The sequence below is a fragment of the Carassius carassius genome, chromosome 13 (assembly GCF_963082965.1).
Source record: "Carassius carassius chromosome 13, fCarCar2.1, whole genome shotgun sequence".
In the NCBI taxonomy this organism is placed as follows: domain Eukaryota; kingdom Metazoa; phylum Chordata; class Actinopteri; order Cypriniformes; family Cyprinidae; genus Carassius; species Carassius carassius.
The window spans coordinates 32,019,447-32,043,401 of record NC_081767.1 but is presented as its reverse complement, the minus strand read 5'-3'; the positions used below and the strand labels follow the sequence as shown (position 1 = coordinate 32,043,401).

General features: G+C 39.9%; 2 protein-coding genes across 3 annotated transcripts in view; both read left to right on the top strand.

Annotated features, from left to right (window-relative positions):
• Positions 1-8,867: 8,867 nt before the first annotated feature.
• On the top strand, positions 8,868-14,138 carry LOC132156358 (SLIT and NTRK-like protein 3). 2 transcript variants are annotated; one of them, XM_059565331.1, is made up of 2 exons: positions 8,868-8,969; positions 9,853-14,138. In XM_059565331.1, exon 2 carries the CDS (start codon positions 9,902-9,904, stop codon positions 12,515-12,517), a length of 2,616 nt encoding a protein of 871 aa, XP_059421314.1. In that variant the 5' UTR covers positions 8,868-8,969; positions 9,853-9,901; the 3' UTR covers positions 12,518-14,138. The 2 variants fall into 2 exon arrangements, with proteins under 2 accessions (XP_059421314.1, XP_059421315.1); XM_059565332.1 differs by lacking the exon at positions 8,868-8,969 and adding an exon at positions 9,017-9,285.
• Positions 14,139-22,139: 8,001 nt separating this feature from the next.
• LOC132155784 (sucrase-isomaltase, intestinal-like) overlaps positions 22,140-23,955 on the top strand; it is a 74,838-nt gene continuing 73,022 nt past the window's right edge. The window contains 1 exon segment of the mRNA XM_059564475.1: positions 22,140-22,502. Within this exon segment, the coding sequence (XP_059420458.1) occupies positions 22,140-22,502 (363 nt within the window).

Here is a 23,955-nt window from a genome sequence, read left to right as displayed (position 1 = left end):
GAAATTATAGCATATTTCCAATTCAAAAAGGCAAAATGTAATAAATAAAAAAAGTTGAACTTTTCTATTGTAAAACAGTCGAATATTAAATTAACTACTTACATTTTACCAGGCATTTGTTAATTTTGACATTGAGCTAGACCGCTGAACTTTTAGTCTTCCTAACAACAAACAGAGCGTTGCGTAATGTAGTGCATCAGAGCAGCATCAATAATAATATCAAGTGAATCTCTTATCTGCATCTTAAGTTTATTGCCAATAATAATGACAGGTTTGCGAACGTGAACTCGGTGAGCTCGCGCAAAACACATCTTCAGCACAGCGACTCATTTAAACGCCTCTGATTGGCCGATGTGATCAACAGACATGTCTGTGATTGGCTACAATGCTCAACGTTGCAAAAGCACGTCAAAAGTACCTTTAATGCAAAGGGAAAAATATAAATAAAAATGTAATATGCACTGTTCATGATTAGTTAATCGCGGCCGCTGTAATCTTATTCACATTTGTTTTTCTGATGAATTGTTTTGCTCTGTGAGAAAGACAATTTAACAAAATATTCGGGGCTTTACTAAAAACTTTCGGGGCTTAAGCCCCATTAGCCCAGCCCTAGCGCTGCCCCTCAATATTTTATATTTTTTATTAAGCTGTTCTTGTCTTTACTAAAATCAAAATCAGGCTAATCAAAGAGAAGAGTGCTCTTACAAATCACGAGGGAGCGATTTGACCGCTGATTTTGCCTAACGTAATAGACTCGCTGTTTTTGCTGATGCTGAATCGTCTTTAGCATACAATACATTCATTACAAATGTAACTTTAAGTTAAACGTGTGTTTAAACTACACCTGGGGAAACTCACTTCACCTTCAGAGGATCTGACCGGGGCAGTTCAGTCTCTGGTTTCAGGGCCACCGCACCGAAGCAGACTCGCTGTGTGTATGAGACAGACTGAGCGAACGCCGCTCTGCACGTTTGAATCAGGGACGTAACCAAGTATTTGAGGAGCAGGGGGGAAGGGCGAATAATACATTTTAAAAAAAAATTAAATTGTTCATTTTTGGTTAATGTATTGGACATAGTGGTGGGTTGTTTTTGTAAGTACAGTTTTTGGATCATTAAAGTTAGGGGGGCAGCTGGGGGGGGCAAGCCTCTAGAGTGGGGGGGGGGGGGCAGCTGCCCCCCCTTGCCCCCCTGTAGATCCGCCCATGCACTTTAATAGTGTGGAGACAGTAGCAACAATCACGGCATAGAACGAGAAGGAGAATCCATCAGGAGAGAACGCTAGATAGCACGCTTAATAGACACGGATTGGTCAATCATGCCCACCGATTACACCATGGAATACAGGGAATCACGCCTGTGGGGGAAGTCGTGGCCTAATGGTTAGAGAGTCGGACTCCCAATCGAAAGGTTGTGAGTTCGAGTCCCGGGCCGGCAGGAATTGTGGGTGGGGGGAGTGCATGTGCAGTTCTCTCTCCACCTTCAATACCACGACTTAGGTGCCCTTGAGCAAGGCATCGAACCCCCAACTGCTCCCCGGGCGCCGCAGCATAAAAATGGCTGCCCACTGCTCCGGGTGTGTGTGTTCACTGCTCTGTGTGTGTGCATTTCGGATGGGTTAAATGCAGAGCACAAATTCTGAGTATGGGTCACCATACTTGGCTGAATGTGAGGTGAACAGTCATCAGACCCACTAAGCAGCACGTAGGGCACCGCACCAAAGCTGCAGTAATTGATAACAAATGATTTAAAAAAAAGTTATACATCGGAAAACTCCAGAAAGGATCACCCATTAAAACACAGCTCGCTTACCTACAACCACCGTCGACGCTAGCAAAACAAACGGGGAAATCGGACGTGACGCATCCCAGGTAACAGCCAATCAGACTTAAATGCACGGTACTACTTGCTGATAGGATGACACTGCTGTCAATCACCTGATTCGGTTACACATACACACTACTATATATATATATATATATAAAATAATAAAATAACATCATAAATAAATAGAAGACCCTTAAAACACCCCAAAGCAGGTAACAGTATGTGAAAATCATTGCTGTGACAGTATTAAAATTACCTTTCCCAGGATGCCTTCCCATTGTTCCCATCAACAACTGTCTTTTGAGATTTGGGTCGCCATCCTGCTAGCTTCTAGAAAATCCTCCGGATAATGTCTTGTGACCCCATTGAAAAAAGAAGAGCAGGGTTGTTTGACCCAGAGATTGGGAAGAAAGCTGGCTCCATGCTAAAACATTGAATCAAAGAGAATTTTAAAAAAGCTCCGTCATGCTTGATATTTTTGGAGTGGTTTTGATGTTCTGGGTCAGCTTTGGAGAAACCTCAGCAAAAGATCTGGAACACGGTAAAGCCAGCCAAGCAAGCGAGGTGTTTTTCCAGCATCTGGCAAAGTACTGTGTAATCTCCCTTTCGAAGAGAGGAAATAATAAACAAGGTGGTAAATTCAGGCTCCAGTAAAAAATGAAGGCTATATAATGGCAGAGGCAAATTGAGTGAAAGATGGTTGATAAACAATGGAAGTGTAGAATGAGGCAAAAACTTTGGTAACTCTAAGTTACAGAACACATATTCACTTTTTCCTCAATAATCTCTAAATATGCTGCTTATTGATAGCAAGTAAGGTAGTTGTAGTAGTTATGTTTAGTTATAAGCCTTGTCCAAATACCCACACCTGTGGTCTTTGCACGTATTTCCTGTATTTGGCTTAAGTGTTCAAGTGAGGATGAAGACCACAAAGTCTGAAGTCGTGGGAAGTCGTGGCCTAATGGTTAGAGAGTTGGACTCCCAATCGAAAGGTTGTGAGTTCGAGTCCCGGGCCGGCAGGAATTGTGGGTGGGGGGAGTGCATGTACAGTTCTCTCTCCACCTTCAATACCACGACTTAGGTGCCCTTGAGCAAGGCATCGAACCCCCAACTGCTCCCCGGGCGCTGCAGCATAAATGGCTGCCCACTGCTCTGGGTGTGTGCTCACAGTGTGTGTGTGTGTTCACTGCTCTGTGTGTGTGCATTTCGGATGGGTTAAATGCAGAGCACACATTCTGAGTATGGATCACCATACTTGGCTGAATGTCACGTCACTTTCACAAGTGTGTGTCAAACTTTTCATTATCTGTGTGGATTTAGTGTGCGTTAAGGGCACTGCGCTTTGGCGTTTTTAAGATCTGGACAGTTTTGCACACTTAATTCATGTCGCTCGCACGTGCTCTCAAGTGGCCAAGACTGCAAGTGTGGGTATTTGGACAAGGCATTCGGGTATAGGGTTATGGCATATAGAATATGGTCATGCATTCATGTGCTTTATAAGTATTGATAAACAGCCAATAGGCTATTTACATTCAAGCTTAAGCAACTGGTTAATAGTGAGAACTCGTCCCTAATAATAATAATAATAATAATACTAATAATAATATTTTGATTTCTGATTAAGGAGCAATAAAATGACATACTCAAAATGAAATGGATGCAGTTCATGATTCCTTTGTACTAAAGGCTTAACTCTGGAAAGTAGACAATTAGAAGTTTTATTCAAGAGACAGAATTCAAATCATAAAGAGAAACTAATGTTCAAAAGTTTGAGGTCAGTAAGATAAATATATATAATTGAAGAAAGTTATACTTTTTTTCAGCAAGGATATATTAAATTGATCAAAAGTGGCAGTAAAGACTTTTATAATGTTGCAAAGAAGTTATATTATAAATGCTGTTCCTTTTTAATCTTTATTCATCAAAGAGTCCTGAAAAAAACAAATGTGTCTCAGAACTATTGACTGTTTTTAACATTATTATTATTAATAATAATAATAATAATAATAATAATAATAAATTATTCTTAAGCAACAAATCAGCATATTAGAATTATTTCTGAAGGATCATGTGAAACTGAAGACTGAAGTAATGATGCTGAAAATTCAGCTTTGATCAAAGGAAAATTTACATTTTAAAATATATTGCAATATACTGAAAAGCACTTATTTTAAAATATAAAAATATATTTAAAATGGTAGTTCATTGGATTTGAACATACCCTTAAATTGATCAGACTATGCTATGTGAATTTTCATGTTACCAGCGTATCTGAGTGGAATGCAGTTATTGCTTTGGTTGAAAATAATTTACTGTGGACGGGTGATGTGTTCTATGTTCTAATAATCCTGGTCATGTCTTTTTGGCACAAGTACGGCATGCTCATAGTTATGGCACAGACTGTGCCTGGGCTTTCTGCCATACTGAAACATGGCTCCACCAACTGCCTCACGCTCCTGGTGTTATTTTGGGGTGTTGCTTGTCCAAAGATTTGTGTGCATCTGTGACCTGATACATCAAAGAGAGCTGAGGCATAACATGACACCTGCCTCAAATCATCAGACCTATTGACTCTGTTGACCATGACTGTACTTAGCTGGGTGATATGATAATATGTTGACACAAACTGACTCAGGTCTTCTAGAGATCCAAAATACGTAGAGGAATAAGCGTTCCACTTTCATCAATGTGCAATATCTTTAAATAACCTTTCCAATGTCAAGTCTCTTTGCTGTCACTGTGAGTAATGGCTGCATTTAAAGCTGGACCTGTCAAGTACTTTAGTGATGGAAGAGGAGTTTGTATGTGATTGACATTGCCATATTTTTGTTTTTCAGGATGGAGAAATTCCAGGGTGGCTGATGAACTGTTACAGAAGCACAAAAGAGAAATGTTGTTTTGTGCAAAAGGACACCTTGAGCATTTATTATTTAATGGTGTAAAGACATTTTGATGTAAAAAAGACATGCCTTTCGGTCCTGTCGTGCATTGAGAATGACGTGGATGCCATTATTGTATAAATACCTTAGATTTTGGCTATATATATATTTTTTTTTTTCACAACTATAAAATAAAACGTATTTTTATTTTTATTTATACTTACAATTAATGACTATAATTCAGTCATTTATTTCAGAATGTGTCGGAGGAACGGACACAGAGACATGTATCAAAGTGACAGGCTTTAATGTAATCTAGAACAGGGGTTATTACACACTAGGAAGACATATGTACACAACATAGTAGACCCGGCAAAAACAAAAACAAAAAAAAATAAAAACAAAAACAACTTACATATATGGGGTTACGAGAGTACTTACAAGATACACCTGGATGACATGAACACAATCAAGCACAGGAAAAACTGGGTCACAGAGCACATGGGGAGAAAAAACACAACAAAACAGGTCCATAATCCTTACATTTCACCCCCTCCCAGAAGGCACATCCTCACGCCATAGATACAACAGAGAGAGGGATGGGTGGGAACTTGGGAGGAGGTTCAGGTGGAGGACGGACACCCAGGAGGAGTCCAGGGTGGACCCAATGGAGGGAGGAGCCAGGGAGGAGAAAGGAGGAGCCAGGGCGGACCAGATGAAGGGAGGAGCCAGGGAAAAGACAGGAGGAACTTGGAGCAGGCTAAGACGAGACGAGACGAGAGCTAAAGGAATGGAGTCCTGAGGCGATGGATGGTCGATGACAGACCAAGGCAGAGCCGGAGGGACAAGGAAGCCCGACTGAGTCAGTGGACTGCCGGGCCACGGAGGGATCTAGGAGCCATGGTGGAGCTGCTGGGTCGACGGGCACAACAAAACAAAAAAACACAAAAAACAGGTCCATAATCCTGACACCTGTAGTACTTGTTTGTTTGTTTTTTTGTTTGTTTATTACAAACCCTGGCTGGTTTGGTTAAAGAACAGTTTAGAATAGCTCATTGATTTATTTATCTATCTCTATGCTATAGTGGAAAATGCATGCTCTCTATTATTGACAGCAGAATTACTGAGAGCAAAGTTGTCACAAGTCAATGTGAGAATTTGCATTTTACAACATGCATGTTTTGACATTAATTAAAAACAAGAAGTGACATCAGAGGTGATTAGAAATGGCAAATTGTGATAAGGGAATTGCATACTGATGGAAAAAAATAATGCAAATTAAGCAGGAGGAAAATAACACGTGTTATGAACTGGCTTTAGTACACTGGGATTTATAAAAGCGAAAAATAGCAGAACAAAAAAGGAATAAAGGGATTTAGGAGTGACTGGCAGAGGCAGAAATGAAAGATGGCTTTCACACAAGAAAAGATGATTGACTGGCAGTTTTACACACTGCTGCACACCAACCCAGATGCGCTTTTAAACCTTCTCTTCACTCACCCCGTCATTCTCTCTCTCCTCTTCTTTTTCTTGCAGACGTTAATCCACCTTGTGCCATCATGACTGATACTAACCAGCCAATCAGAAGAGCCCTCTAGGTGCGGCTTATATCTTAAGGATATTTTTGAGAAGAAGCTTATAGACTGAATTGTAGAGATTATTCCCAGTTCCCCTGGATCTCCAGAATGTCCCTACTGGTTCTGCCCAGCTCCTGTTCTCATGTGTTCCCTCCCAGCCTCCCTCTACCAGCTCCTCAATCAGCCAGTTCCTCAGCCCCGCCTCCGCTGCTGTCCTTCAGCCCCTCTGCATCTGTCTCTCCAGGTTCCTTCATCCCTCCGGCTCTGCCTTTGTCAGACATTGACCTGCCTGTGCCTTTGGCTCTGTCTGGATCTGCTTCACCCCCAGCTCCACCTTTGTCCTCAGTTCCACTGGCTCAGCCTCTGTCATCTGGTCATCCAGCTCTACCTCCGTCTCCAGTACCATCTGCGCTGCATGGGCTCATCGGCTCCACCTGGGTCCCCTTCAGTGGTGGCGGCCTTTCCGTCGGTCATTCCCAGGGTGTTGGCTACCATCATATAGACATTTCTATTTAACTTGTATTAAAACTTGTCAAGAAGAAATTACACAATAACACAGATCTGTGCAACATAAAAATGTTGACTGATAGCCATGCTGCTGTTTTTTAAATAGAGTAACCGGCAATGTTTTAATCTGGAAAAATTTAATATTTTTACAATCCATTTCATATTACTAATATTATAATCAATATTTTATATAATAGAAACAATTATATAAGCTTAGTTCAAATCAGAGTTGATTGGCATCACAGATTTTATTTAATCTTTAATAGCCAAAATGATAAATGACATTCAAAACATATAGGGAAGACCAAGGTTAGTTATTAAAAGGGAGTTATCGTAACTTAGCGATAAGATTTCCAGTCCAAACGTTTTTAAAGGACAAACTGTCTTGTCTAGACAAGTCTATATTACAAAATTAGAAGTTGGGAAAAGTTTTACCCATTTTATTGGGCAAGTTATCCTTTTTTTTTTTTTACGTTTTTACAGTTTTATTAATTTTTTTTACAGCAAAATATCAACTTGTTTTTAGTGAACTATTTTTATTTTTTTTTGCAGGGAAATAAATGAGGAAATGCCCCATAGTTTTTTAGTAGCTAAGACTATAATATAGTGTGTACGGAACCTGAACTATATACACAAATCTACCTTTTGCAATAAATATTCATAGTAAAAGTGTTAATGCTTAGCCCAGGTCTTCCATTTAATTCAAAGTTAAATTACATATCAATTTGAATCTATAATAGAGATCTCCTTAGCATTATTTAAAGTAATAATGTTTTTATGTTATTAATAAATCGTATTACAGAGTGTTACCCATAACCTATCCCTCATTTCCATGTAAATTTGCAGAATAAAGGTATCCTGTCATCGCCACTGCCCACGCGCAGGGCTCGATTGCCCGCTGCAGGCAGAGCGCGGGAAGACAGGACGCGGGAAGCGCGCGGAGAAGCAACTGTCTTCACTGCAGATAAAAACCAAACTAAATTTATTCAGTAGAAAAACAAACAGATTTATCGGATAGTTCCCTTTGTTATTTTAATGTGTTAAGCCAAGGAACCTTGGACTCGCATTTCAACGAATGTAGTGACATTTTTCAAAAGAAAGAAAGACGATAAACTGTTAAAAACGGGAATGGGGCACCCACCTCCTCAGAAGAGTTCACAGATGAAGCTCAGAGTTAAATAACCTGTGACATTTATCTCTGAACATAAATCGGAGATGAGATCGCCCTATAACATAACATTACATCGCTGACGAAGAAAGAGAGAGAGAGAGAGAGAGAGAGAGAGAGAGAGCGAGCGCGAGGGAGAGAACACACGGTTGCGCGCGCTCCCGGTGCGGCAGTCAGCGAACTCAACAACTCGTGCGCCTCCTCCATCCCAACCCTCTCCGCCAACGCCGTCTCTCCAATCTCAGCCCTCTCCCTCCCTGCTCGCTTTTCTTAAAGCTCATTTCCGTGACGATCCGAAGCTTTTCTCCGGCACAATGAGAGACGCGAGCAGCGCAGCAGTGGGACAAACCGAACCGAACCGCTCGAAGCGGAACTGAGCTGCATAACTGAACGAACCGGCGTCACAAACAAACCTGTATTAAAAAGAATAATAAGAAGAAGATTTCATTCAAATCACGTCTTCATCTTCTATCTTCTTGGTCTTAGAGAGAGAGAGAGAGAGAGAGAGAGAGAGACCGAAAGAGAGGGAGAGAGATCGGGAAAAAGCACAGGAAATCTTTGAACTCGTCTTATTTCGGATGCTCCGGTGAAAAAAAAAAAAAGGTGATTTTTTTTTTCGTTTCAGACTTTTTGGAGATGGGAGAATGTACTGGGTGATCCAAAGAGTAATCTCTGTATTTAATAAAATGATGCATTGATTTGTTTCTGATGTAACTGCGCAGACTGCTATACAAATCACCCAGTTTTAATATTATTTTTTAGCAAGCGTATTTTTGTTAAAAGAAAATCCAAGTTATATCTAAAGTGCAAGTTAAATATTAAGTAAAACGTTGAGATTTTTTATTTTTGTAAAATACGGATATTTTCTAATTCTTTTCATTCCAATGCATGCTTCTTATTGTATTTTTATTTTTATATTTTTTTATTTTCTTTGTAGACAGCCATCGGAGGCAGTCTGGGACCACCCGTCTCCAAACCCTGGAGATGTAAAGTTGGACACCACTAAAACCGAGTAGGTATTCGCTGCTTTATCGCTTGGAAATGGAAGGACATTGGAATTGATTGCTAAAGCCAGGACACAGAAGGGTGGGAGGAAAATACAAAGTGCGCTATTCATGGAAAATTGCAGTTTCTTCTGGACGGAAAACAAGGATCTTTCGAGGGTTTTTGGTCCCTTTTTTCCCCTTTCGAAATCCAAGATATCCGCAGAGTGTAGCACACTCAGCAGCATTTGGCTCTGAATTTCTCCACTGATTTGCTGATAACATCTGCTCTAATTAAGTGCATCCAGACTCTTGAAAGCAAATAACCTCTGTTACGCATTAAAGGTCTGATTGGCGTTTTGGCGACAGTCTTGGGATGCACCTGTCATTGTTTTTTTTTTTGTTTTTTTTTTTTTTTTTTTATGTTAAGTGGAAACAGCGGTTGATTCGATTTAAGTATAGATTTATTCTTATTTCATGTCTTATTGATCTAATGGTTTTGAGCTTTGCATGAAAGCGATATTTATTAAAAAAATTACAAAAGTAATATTTCTCCAAATGTCTCTTGTTCTACACTGTGTTTGTACTGCATGTGTGTGACAGATGTAGTAGGATACAAAATAGACTGTTTGTAATGGTTATATGCTTTAAACAATTTAGAGTTATTTTTTTTCATTCTGTGGTTAAAAACATTAGTGGTGATTATGTCTTTGGAATCCTTTTTTGGGGGGATTAGTGTAAGCTATCATCGAATGAAAGATGTGAAATCCATGATAATGCATGATCTTTATTGTAAACATGTCATGATGTGGAAGAGGAGGTGTTTTTTTTGTGTAGTTTATTGTACGAAATGCTCAAAGCATTGTCTGAGCCTTCTCATCTGATTTTTTTTTTCTCTGTGTTTTGTTGCAGTGCTGTGAAGTGGCTCTTAGCCTTAACTTCATCAGGACTCGGTGGAAGGATGCTGTGGTTTACCCTGCTAAGCACAATAGCTTTAGGATGGACTACGCCGATCCCTCTTTTGGATGAGTCGGAAGAAATAGATGAGCCTTGCTTTGACCCTTGCTACTGTGAAGTCAAGGAGGGTATTTTCCATGTCCACTGCGACAGCAAAGGATTTACAAATGTCAGCCAGATCTCCCAGACTTGGACGAGACCCTTTAAACTCAATCTGCAGAGGAACTCCATGCGCAGGCTGTATTTTAATAGCTTTTTGCACCTCAATAATGCTGTGTCACTCAATCTGGGGAATAATGCACTACAGGACATACATGTGGGCGCGTTCAATGGCCTGAGCATCTTAAAAAAACTATTTCTGCATGAAAACAAACTGGAGGTGTTCAGGAATGACACTTTTATGGGGCTGGAGAGCCTTGAGTATCTTCAGGCGGATTACAACGTCATCAAGAGAATAGAGAGTGGGGCGTTTCGGAACCTGCACAAACTCAGAGTACTTATTTTGAACGACAATTTGATACCCGTGCTACCCAGTTTATTATTCAGGTCTGTATCTCTCACGCACCTTGATTTACGTGGGAACCGCTTAAGAATTCTACCCTATAAAGGGACGCTGGAATACATTGGTCACAGCTTGATGGAGATTCAGCTAGAGGAAAATCCATGGAACTGTGTTTGTGACATTGTGCAGCTCAAAACCTGGCTGGAGCGCATCCCCTACACAGCACTGGTGGGCGACATTACGTGTGAAAACCCTTTTCATTTACACGGTAAGGATCTTCGTGAGATCAAGAGAAGTGAACTTTGTCCCTTACTTTCTGAAGCAGAGCTGGAGGCCAAACATGGCATTCCCAGATTACCGTTTAATAATGAAAATGTCTGGCCCACCAAGCCTTCTTCTATGTTGTCATCTTTTCATAACACAGCCTCCTCAGTAGAGTACAGAGAGAGACACGTAAAGCCAACTAAACGGTCCAGACCCACAAAAACACCACCCACTCCTCGTAGCATTTACCCAGGACAGAATCAGCCTCCAGTCGCTGCTTACCAGACCAGACCCCCTATACCAATCATTTGCCCCACTGGGTGCATGTGCAATTTACACATTACTGACTTGGGCCTCACTGTCAATTGCAAAGAGAAAGGTTTTCACAACATTTCTGAGCTGCTACCACGACCACTCAATGCCAAGAAACTCTATCTAAGTGGGAATTTGATTCAGAAAATTTACAGGTCAGATTTCTGGAACTTCTCTAGCTTGGATTTATTGCACTTGGGTAACAATCGGATATCATATGTTCAAGAAGGCGCCTTTATGAACCTACCTAATTTGAAAAGTTTATACTTGAATGGCAACGACATTGAAAGGCTCACTCCTGGCATGTTTCGTGGTCTGCAGGCACTTAGTTACCTGTATTTCGAGTACAACGTCATTCGAGAGATCCAACCGGCTGCCTTCAGCCTAATGCCAAACTTGCAGTTGGTTTTTCTCAATGACAACCTGCTGCGCACCCTGCCCATGGATACATTTGCTGGCACCTCCCTGGCTAGGCTCAACCTGCGCAACAACTACTTTCTGTACCTTCCAGTGAGCGGAGTACTGGAGCATCTCCACTCCATCGTTCAAATCGACCTTCACCAGAACCCTTGGGACTGCTCTTGTGACATTATCCCGCTCAAGCAGTGGATTGAGAAGCTCAGCTCCGTCATTGTTGTGGGGGAAGTGACCTGCAAGACCCCGGAATACGCTCTTGGCAAGGATCTGCGTACCCTGGAGGCTGAAGTCATATGCCCTGAGTTGAAATTCACCGCTTCTTCTCCAGTCCTGCCCAATGAAATGACGTCCACCAGCGGCTCAGATTTAGGAGAAGCGCCAACAGCAGGAGCTGTTCCGCTCTCCGTGCTGATTCTCAGCCTACTGATTCTCTTCATCTCCTCTGTGTTTGTGGCTGCCGGTCTCTTCGCATTTGTCCTACGGAGGCGAAAAAAACTTCCCTTCAGGAAGCGTCAGGAGGTGGACCTTACGGGCATTCAAATGCAGTGCAAGATCTTTGAAGAAAGACAAACTGGCTCACCTGAGAAGCCACCCGGTCACATCTATGACTACATCCCCCATCCCATTACTCAGATGTGTAACAATCCAATTTACAAACCACGAGAAGGAGAGATTGAGGGCGAGCAGTTTACAGAAACCAAGGAAAATAACAGTAATTATCGAACACTTCTGGAAAAAGAGAAGGAATGGACGATGGCTGTGTCCAATTCCCAGCTCAACACCATTGTCACCATCAATCAGTCAGGTGACATGGCAGGATTTCACGAAAATGGAGTGCTTTGCCCTACTGTGATTGACAGCCAGAGACCGACCCCTACAGTGGGTTTTGTAGACTGCCTGTACACCACCGTCCCCAAATTAAAGGACATGCACGTTGCACATTCACATCCACCCGGAATGCAATACCCTGATTTACAGCAAGACGCCAGATTAAAAGAAACATTACTTTTCACTGTAGGGAAAGGATTCCCTGAGCATACCCAAAGTGAATACCTTGAATTAAGGGCAAAACTCCAAGCCAAGCCGGATTACCTCGAAGTCTTGGAGAAATCATATAGATTCTAATTAAATTGAAAACAAAAAAAAGAGTACTTACACAAACTCCCTCACTCCACACCCAAAAAGAATATGTATCAAAAAAGAAGCATGGCAAAATTATGTGTTTCACACACTTAGACATACACACACTCACACACATTTCCCCCAAGTTTCTTTTGGAGGAAAGGCCATACTCAGATTCTTCAATGAAGTGCCTTTTTTTCAGAGTAGCCAGCAATGTTACCACCCATTATTTTTGTATGGAACAGATTTGTTGTTGAACCTCTGGAGCGCCTGCCACAGTTTGTAGAATATTTGCAGATTGCTGCATGTATTGGACTGCAAAAGGAGGTTATCGATCATAAACTTCAACTGCTATAGAGATACAGCGACGTATTACCCCGTTGAGTGGTCTATTTAATTTTCTATACAACAAAAGACAGAGTTCTATCTCAAGGACGCACCGGAGGATCAATATTTGTGAATATCTAATAACACTTTTAGATTTTATGGAGTTCATCGCACTTTCTTAAGAAAATTGCTTCTGGATACTATCACTAACAGCTTTTTAGGAAGCACTTTTAATGTTTTCTCTCTCTCACAAAGATTTGACGAAGTTAAAAATGTGCATATATTTATTCTGTAATTTCAGTGAAAGATTTAATTGTAAAGGTAATGTTAAATCAATGTATAGTGATTATGCGTCTGGTATAGCCTTCTTAATAAAAATACAAAGTCTTAAATCAAATAAAAAGGGTACCAATGCATACTGTTTGTGAGAAATAGACTTGACATATTGGTATGGCGCTTCAAATGACAAATTATAAAATGCACATTAACCTATCAAGGTCTTATTGCTGCTAGAAGAGACAGGTTGAGACAGACTGATGTTCCTGCCTGTGTGCATGTGTCATTAATGGGTTTGGACTAGAAAAGGAGACCTTGGATTAGATTTGAGTCTTTCTGTAAGGTATGTTGTTATACCTTGTCCACTGCTTACTAAATTACACAACATTTTGGATGAATATTTAATGCAATGTCACTTTTACATGTGTCCACAAGAGGGAGAAAGAGAGACACAACCATGTCTGTGGATGGACAAAGTTGATGTTTGATTATTTGAAGGAAAACGCCACTTATATATTTCAGGTATGATATACAACTCTGTGTAACATATGGCATTTGAACATAAGTTATGCTTCTATGTGTGTTGGGGGTCATTTTAATGTTGATGCATTGCTCAAGTGACATAAATACATACTAGAAAGTGATCTGTCCAACAAAAACTGATTTTCTACTCCCCTTTGAGAGCAAAGTGGATATTTTTTAAACCAAATATTTTATGTCTGTTTGTCTATGCCAGTTCTGTCCATAACCATTAACTACAAACATTGAAATACAGTTAATCTTATATCGAGTATGAATATTTTTCCTGAGGTTGTCTAGGATGATGAAAAGTCTTTTTTTCTGTTTTTATTATTGTTATAATTTTTTATAATTTTTTTTTTATAATTAATTTGACTAGCATAGCTTCTGTTTCCTCTGTTCAAAACTCACCAAGAATTTTATTTACATTTGTCCCTACATTCATCATTTAACCAGCCTGTTTTGTCAGTATTTCAATAAATTTTGCTTGGTCCATATTTAACAGCAATCCCTTTTGTGCAAATTTACTTCACATTAATAATGTGTCCAAACATAGAGCCTTTGTCAACAAAAACAAACAAACAAACAAACAAACAAACAAAACAAAACAAAAAAAAAAAACCCTGCAAGTGCTATTTCAAAATTCTTAACTGGGTCTCTTTCTCTTTCATGTATTCTTTCAGAGCTTGTTTGACTCATTCTTACATAGAATGAGAGGTGTAACTGTTGTAAGTGAATGTGCCATACATAGATTGTTGGGTGATAGCTAATCTGGATTCTTCACTTGTGATGAAGAACCGCTCAGGGGACAGTAATGGTCATAGGAACAGTGTCACCTTGGATTACATCTAGGTTGTCCTTGTCTCTATATTTCAAAGTAATGATCTTACTTTATTTTTTGCTAAAGGGTAGTGAAGCTAATGATGTTTGATGTTACTGTTAACAGTTCATTTTTTGAATGAATGATGTTGCTAAGGGTTGACCAGCATTATTATTAGATCAGCTATTCTTGTTTTGGCTACAATTCATTGTATTGTTGTTGTTGTTGTTTTAAATGGCCTATCTTTCTGACACCAAATTATCTAAAAGAAGACATTTGGTTCCAAAAACAAAACTTTGTTGTATGATTGTAGTCACATATCCTGCCCAGATCAAATTGTCTGTTTGCTACTATGATATGCAGGTTTTTGCTGAAAAGCTTGCATCTATGTTTATTTGTGGTTTTCCCACGTCTTGTCATCTTGTCATTACCCTGAGGTTAATCTTGGCTTGTTAAATCTGTGCTTGGTAAATGACCAGTTGATTGGGGTTTATGTAATCTATACTTGATTTATGTCTGCAAACAGCTCATTTGTAGTATTGAGTGATTTCCTACAACAATATCATTGTTTTGTTTTTTTGGCTTGGTCATGGCGAACCATCGACTCTTTTGTACGCTTTCTTTTTGCTGTGGGGGGTTTTGTTGCAATGCATTATGGGAGATGGATCACTGAATCTGTGTTTCACTTAGTTTCTTCATCATCTTGATAGTTTGTTCTTGGGCTTTTCAAAGGGCTTAATTAGCTAAAAATGATCAAAACCCATGGAGGTGAATTGAGGGGGGAAATTAAAAAGGAAACAGGGGAGGAAGAAAGAGCTGGATTTAAACAGGCCAAGTGTCAGATCTTCTGGAATGTGCCAACAATTGAAACTGGATTTTGGAGTTGTTGGAGTGCAATTTATTGAAGACTTTCAATCGATATGAAATAAGCAAGCATGCTTGGGTTAGTATGACTTGTCATTTTTCTGGTGACTCCAGAAAGTTTTTGAACGCATTAAAAATGTCTGAATGCCATTGCATTAGATGCAAAATATTAAAGCAGGTTGCATCTAAGATCAGATGAGATTGCTCAGTGTCTTTTAATAAGCTGGTGTTTTGATGATTTTTAGTGGGTATATGCAGAATAGTCACATGAACAAAATGAAGTTTTCTGGCTCAAGTGTCCTTTCTGGGGTCTCTGTATATCTGTGTAGATGGATGTTTTTCATTACTCTACCAAGTATTTGCTAGCTTTTCGAAAGATGTTGACAGAATAGTGAAGATGGCTTCAGAGCCCGAGGGAATATCTCTTTGCATGTGAATGGAATAGAAATTAACTCCTTAGAATTGTACTGTTTTGAAGTTTGATTTTAAATTAGAATGTGGAACTGCCAAAATTATTAATTTTAAGTCTTTCATTTTCCATTAACAAATAACATTTATTTCCTCTGAATTATGAACTGAGAGCTGGAACGTATCCCATTATACAGTATTAATAACGCACATTACTTCAGTATAAGTTAATTGCAGGAGTAAGTTTTTGTGTCATTTACTATATATGAAAACTATTTTTTTCTTTTTCTTTTATAAATATGTGTATGTATTCAATTACCCATTGTTTCTGTGCAGAGGCACAATAATTCAGAGCTGATAGACATCAAACCTCCCCGTGGAGAATCTGTTCACATGCCATGTCTATGCATGTGTGAGTTCAGTTTAAAAGAGGAAAACGACAGTAAGAGGGAGACGGAGAATTGAATACCATGCTTGTGAAAAATATCTCCCCGAATTTCATTACAATTGCAAGAATTGTGTTAGATAGCATTGTGTTCGGGCTGATGTTTAGGTGTGAGCAGGCAGCAGTTTTCTCTTTCTTCTTTTGTCTCGTGGTTTTCTTTGCAGCTCGTTCATGTAGGACAAAGTATGAGAGCAGATAGATAAATTGAGAGAAGTGAGGGTGTTGTCTGCGTGTACTGTATCTGCAGTGGCATAAAAGCATTCACTTTTTGGGATTCTGCTGCTGTTACAGGGCAGATATTACTGATGCTTTGCCATCATAATTTTTTTTTTTATTAATATTTATTTTATAATCATGCTCAGACCATCCAATATGTACAGTAGATTAATTTGTTTCTTCAAGGGAACAGATTTGGAGAAATGTAGCATTCCATCTCTTGCTCACTAATGGATCATCTGCAGTGAATGGGTGCCGTCAGAATGAGAGACCAGCTGATGAAAACATCATAAAATCCATCAAGGTTTTTATTTTCTTTTATCTTTTTAACTGATGCTTTTGCCTAAAATATAAGTTCTCTATCCATAATATTGCTTTCTCCAGATAAAAAGTTGTCTTGTCTGAATCAAGAGAGAAATATGCACAAATCAAGCATCAAGTGAAAACAGTCCAAAAAAGCTCTAAACAAATATGTCTTTGTATTTTGATATATTAGAAGACAATAGGGGATGGACTTTTTATTGGAGTAAGTGTTATTGTGGATTATGAGCTTGCATTTTGGCTAGAAAGTGATTGTTTAAAGATTATATGCCTTGGTGGATTTGTTTCTTACAAGCATGCCGCTTTTGACTTCACAGGATGTTAATTGATGGACTGGATTGGTGTGGATTACTTGTGGATTATTGTAATGTTTTTATTAGCTGTTTGGACTCTCATTCTGACGGCACCCATTCACCGCAGAGGATCCATTACTGAACAAGTGATGCAATGCTGCATATCTCCAAATCTGTGGAAGAAAAAACTCATCTACATCTTGGATATACCGAGGGTGAGAAAATGTTCTCATTTTTGGGTTAACTATTCCTGTACTACAACTTAAATCTATAGCTAGACAGACAGATGCTCATTTGTGAGAGATGAGATGGTGGATATTCCTGGAAATGTTGGAAGAGTTGGAAACAAACTCTGATTATATTACCAAGTTCTCTTATGCTATAATGCACCAGAGAGGCTCGTATGAATGCTGGAAAGAGGTTGCTGTGTACTGTATTGTAGCAGGCAGTTAACTTTCTTTTGGCTCTCGGAGCTATTAGAATGCACCTCAGAACGGTACAGACACAGCTGAGTGTATCGATCCAAACCGGCAGCGCTTGCCACCGCTCAATAGAAATATCTTTGCAAGCACTTGATCATGACTCTGTGTGTGTGTGTGTGTGTGTGTGTGTGTGTGTGTTCTTTACTGTGATGTAAGTTGCATCTGTACATATGGAAACGTTGAGCTGGTGTATGTTCGATTTATTCCACTGTTTTATTTTTAGAATGTATTAATGAGTGGGTTAATTATGGCAGTTTTGCATAAGCAAGGTCACTTACATCATTTTTCACTGGGTGATGAAACCCACATCAATCAATGAAGCATTTACTGATTTAATACCAGCAAACCCTTTCATACCTGCTTAATGCAAATCAGAGCATTGTTTGTTTACATTTGCATGTGACAGCAGCACGTCAACACATTATTAATGACTGCACCTCTGACATTGACTTCATCTAGACTGTTAATATACAGCTGATGCACAAAGACGAAATGTTGTGTGCAAGGTTGTTTTGTATGTATTATTTTTACATAGTTTTGAGCACATTTGGTATTGTTTACAGAAACAACTTGCAATGACAGTTTACATTTACATTTAATCATTTAGCAGGCGCTTTTATCCAAAGCAGCTTACAAATGAGAAGAGCAAATAGAAGCAATTCAGACCAATAGGAGGGCAACAGTATACACGTGCTGTAACAAGTCTCAAGTTAGTCTAGCATAGTATAGTCTTGCAAAGCCAGACCTTAAGACAGATGACTAAATGTGGGTGTGGGAATGTCGTCACAATAACAGACCGGTGTGTAAAACACATATATATATATATATATTAGGGGTGTAACGGTTCACAAAATTCACGGTTCGGTTCGATACGATACACTGGTGTCATGGTTCGGTTCGGTACGGTTTGGTACGTTTTAGATAGGCCTACAGCAAAAAGAAAAATTGGCAGATAAATTTCCTTGATTTAAAAAAAAAAAATTATTTATTAAAACTAACAAAGTATGTTTTTTTTTTTTTACATTGAACAATGATGGAGCTATTCTTTACCCATCTTCTATAGTGTTTTCTTAGCAGCATACTGTATAAAACAAAAACAGCTCCTTATAAAAAAATGAAAATGTTATATTATTGTAGTAGTTATGAACAAATACAAAGATGTAACTTTTTATATGGAACTCTATAACTCTTTATATTGAGTGTGTTTTTACTCAATTGGTTCTCTATAGGGCTTGTGTTTTTTGGAACAAAGCAGAAATTACGGTCTGTCTGAAATGGGCTCGTGAAGGAATATTGTAACGGGGCTCAATTACATTAAGCATGTTCTTAAAACCTACGTTTTCCACTACAGAGTGGGCCTTTCACACAGGACGCGGCATGCGCGGCGCTTGCCGCTGGGTTCAGCGTTGCCCTTCAGATACAACGCGATTTGCGCTGCGCTATGGCGTAGGCAGAGTTTTAAAAACTTTTAGCGGGAGCTCTATCATAGTCTGTTGTTCCTTGAATGGAGATATGTCTACATGACACAGCTTTCCTGACGATGTCCCTATACTACCTCAAACTTGTATCGTACAGCTCAGGAAATTCTGACACACACAGTGCTGTACTAGCCGTTCATTCATTTTGATTTCCGTGCTTGTTTTGGATCCTATTGGTCGCGCTGGTAATCGTCACAGAGCGCAGCGGCAAAAGTTGAACTATTTTGAACGTTGACCGCGGCGTGCGCGCAAGCACGCAAATAATGCGCATCGCTGCGCTTGCGCTTTTGGTCGACGCAGCAACAAAATGTCCTTGCGCGGAGCAAGCCATTGAGATGAATGGGTTTTATAGCGCAGCGCCGCGCATACCGCGTCCTGTTTGAAAGGCCCATAAAGGCGCTCGCTCACTTACAGGGAATCCAAAGTGCACCCAAACACCAGACCTGTTGGTTATTGGAGGATCTTCTTTTTCTGGTCTGTTAAACGCATTGGCCATTTTGCACCGAGCCTTCAGCGTGTATTACTGAGTGAGCGAGCGCCTGACTGAGTAGCCTAACATTAACATATAAGTTGGTGTTTTTTTCCTCTTCGGGGGTGTCAGGGGCATTGCCTGTTACGTCGTTTGGGTTATTGGGCTACCTTGTTGAACGCATATCATTATATTTCACTTTTTTTTTTTATTTTCCAAATATAATTAATTAGTCCAACGTACCGAACGGTTCAATACGAATACGCGTATCGTTACACCCCTAATAGATATATAATGTATAGTCATGGCATTATATGTAATGTGTACACATGCATGGTGTGTGTGTTGCAGTTCAGTTAGAGACTGGATCATAAATCCTAAAATGGCTAATATTAAGGAGCTGCTTAATTAAATATTTTAGTTAAATTATGATGATGTAATCAGTTCTGGTTCAGCCTAAGCCATTCAGACCTTATTGATGTTGCATTCTGTGTTTCTTGATTTATACAGTGCAACCAGTTCTGCTCTAAAAACTAGCAGGTTAATTAACAGAGAAACACTCATATTTCATCTGTTTCATATTTACTCTCATTATTACCTTCATAAAAGCTCTTCCAGAGGAAAATGTTATTTCAAATCTCAGCAGACGTACTGGAGATGTCAGTTATGTTTTATGTCTAGGGGTATTTCTTAGAATATCAGAGGAGCAGGTGACTTGAGCGAAACTGTCCATTTGCTCTACATTTAATCTTACTGATGTACAGGACAGTACAGATATTAAAGTAATATTCTCATTTCTGCTTTTTCTTTCCCACAGGTTGATCTAAAATTACTTATAATGTGTAAATGGCTTCTCTTTTGTGAACTTTAGGCTTCTCCAGCTGCCACTACTGTGACGTCAAAAGGTTTTTTGTCTTATTTTTTTCAGATCAGAAATGTTTGAGTACCACTACAGTGAGCCAACCCAGTGTGCTCTCTTTTACATTGTAACCAAGCACTGAAGCAGGAAACACTATGCAAACAAGAAGCTGAATAGTTGTTTTCTGTTTTCAAACTCTAAAACATTCTTGTCCATTTTTAGCGTGGACTTCATCCATGTGAAGTGTACAAACAAAAGAATTCTCTAAATGGATGTTGTGCACTTACAGTCAAGGGAGTTTCCAGAGCTCTCTGGTTCTGAAGCACTTGCAGGAATGATCTGTTATTGCAGATGATCAGTCTGACTGAACGTGGCTCTTTATAACGAGAGCTTTAGATGTTCTTTCTCATAATGCAAAAACAATGATTTCTAAACTAAATTCACAGGCGTAACTATCGGTAAGCAGGGTAAGCGGTTGCTTACGGGCCCAGACCAATCAGTGGCCCGCCCGCGTTACTGGAAGATTTTGATTGACAGCCGGGTCCCCCTATCGCATTTGACTACTTTTAGTTTGATCGCATTAAAATTTTTTGCAAATTGATTTGAACAAATAATGACAACAGCATATTTGACTGATAATTAAATAAATGTTTGAAACGAACAATGATGAATTTGGTGTAATTTGTTTCTAATTGGAACTGGGGAATCCCCGGGTGAACATGCGCATTGCGTGCAAAACAGTAAAAAACGTTGAACTTGAGACAGACATGGAGTCGTCAAATTTTAAACACAAAAGTGGCTTTCAAAAGCGCAAACGAAAAGAGCAATTTGATAAATTAATTAATAAATTACCAAAAATTGGAAGCTTCTTTAAAAAGATGACACAGGGGGCGATTGAGATGGAGCAAGAGAGTGAAGCAAGTAAAGCACCTGAAGCGATCGTTGGTAGTAGCTGCTCCGTGGTTAATGCTAGCACCAGTGGATCAAGCAACATCGATGTAAAAGGTGAAAATGTTGTGGAGGAACGGAGTAAGGCATTCAATGCGTGCTCGGTGGCCTGTGCTAACAACACCTGCGGGTCATCAAACAGCATCGAGGAGAACGAGATAGATATGCCCATCACTGCTAATATCTCCTTGCATGAGCATCCAACCGACATGGGTCATTTTCCTGAGTATCTAGACTCAAATGTCAAACGATTTATAGTGTCTTCGGGGTCATGCAAACCTAATGGCCCTTTCCCACAGGATCCCGCACAGGATAACCGCTCCTTTACAACTGCACATTACGTTTGCAAAACCAAGTCTGGTTTGGAGATACCGAGGACATGGCTGTGCTACTCCCCCACACTAGATGTAGCCTACTGCGAGCCCTGTTGGCTTTTTTTCCAAATCAACATGGAAGACAAATACCTGGCGTAATTTATCAAAGAAAATTCAACAACACGAGTCATCCACTCTACACAAAGCTGCATGTGTGATATGCGACCTTTGGCGTCAGAACATAACTATGGATAAGGATATGGAGAGGGACATACTTCATGAGGCCAGCTTTTGGAGACAGGTACTACACTGTGTGGTTAATGTTACGCTCACTTTAGCAATGAACAACATTCCGTTTAGAGGGTATAGGGAAAAAATAGGGGAAATTAACAATGGTAATTTCCTTTCTGTCATTGAGCTCCTGGCAACGTACGACCCAGTGCTTAAAGATCTGATTAGCCGCCCTGCTCGCTCGATCAAGAACCTAAGCCCACTCATACAAAATGAGCTAATTGAAATTCTCGCAAAACATACCCAGAAAGACATTCTAGATAAAATACAATCAGCTCCATTTTTCTCCGTGATTATGGACACAACACAAGATGTGGCAAAAGTTGATCAGATGAGCCAGATCTACAGATATGTCATAGTTGAACGAGATGCTCACGGTGTTGCCACTGATGTGACGATCAAAGAGTCCTTCATTGGATTTCGTGAAGTTAAGGACTCATCGGCCAGCGAGCTTACTCGGGAGATTGTTGCGTCTGTGGAGGACAACGGCTTAGACCTTTCCAAGTGCAGAGGGCAAGGGTACGACGGTGCCGCAAATATGCGCGGCATATACAGTGGTGTCCAAGCAAGGATAGCTGCCAAGGAGCCAACTGCCGTGTATGTACACTGTGCATCACATAATTTGAATCTCATCTTTGATGCGGTGAAGATACAAGAAGTAAGACAGTTCTTTGACATTGTTGAACTCATTTATGTGTTCCTTGGACACAGCATAAAAAGATGGGCAATGCTCTCAAATAAAACACACAGTGACGAGACAAACAATGACTCCAACATAACACTGAAAAAGTTATGCCCGACTAGATGGTCCTCACGTCACGAAGCAGTAACCGCTCTGAGATATCGGTACAATGATGTGATGACGGCATTGGCAAAACTTTCACTGACAAGCAGAAAGAAAGATGAACGGGACGAGGCTGCATCGTTGAAACAGGCAATGGAGAAATTCTCATTTGTTTGTCTTGTTGTCCTCCAAAGCAAAATCCTGGAACGAACTAATGTGATATCAAAACTTCTACAATCCCAAGACATGGATCTGGCTACAGCAGTCCAGCTACTGGACTGCGCCATCAGAGACCTAACTGCATTCAGAGAAAATTTTGAAGATGCCAAACAAACAGCGAAGAGCCTTTCAGAGAAGTGGGGAGTGAGCACTGCATTTGAGAACACTCGGTTGAGAAAAGTGAAAGCGCATTTTGATGAGCTGTCAAGATGAACGTTTAGCATATGCTGAGTCATACTTTCGCGTACACGTGTTTAATGCCTGCCTTGATATTGTCATCTCTCAGTTGACCCAGAGATTCGTCGGTTTACGATCAACAGTTGACAATTTCAAAGTTTTACTGCCCGAGACCCTTTGCACTGCAGCAGATGATGAACTGTTTTTGCAAGCAAACAGGCTGGTGGAGATTTACAGAAATGACATTACTACTGATTTCCCAATGCAATTGTTATCATTCCGTTCATGCTTGAAAGACAGTATTTCACAAATGAAAACAGTGCAACAGCTGACAAAGATGTTGATCGTCGAGAACAGCTGCATCACTGTGAGTTTCGGGGAGGTTTGCACTGCTTTCATGATTTTTCTGACCATCCCAGTGACAGTGGCCTCTGCAGAGCGTTCTTTTTCAAAACTTAAACTGATAAAAAGCTATCTCAGGAGCTCAATGGGACTTCGCACAGAGGAAAGCCCGGAAAATGCAGCTATAATGTAAGTGACCATCTTTTTTATGTATTTGGACCTATGCCTATTTGTATATAGCAGTGACAGTAACAGTAACAATGTGTTATTATGGTGCACCGTCACCAGCAGTTTTTTGTTTTGGTGCGCGTAGCGTCATCACGTGTTGTAGTAGGGGGGCCCGCCTTGATAATCCTGCTTAAGGGCCCGGTGTTGGCTCGTTACGCCACTGACTAGATTAAATGTTTCTGCTGCCGTTTTGGAGTTTAGGTCATACTTTTCAATATGAGAAACACTTGAGTTTTATTTGTTTAAGTATATAAAATCAAGATATGATGTTTTAATTTATTTAATAAATGATTCAATGTGATTTTTATTCACAGTATGTTGTTTTCGCAACACAGTGGGTGTAAATGGGAGCAGAGATCAG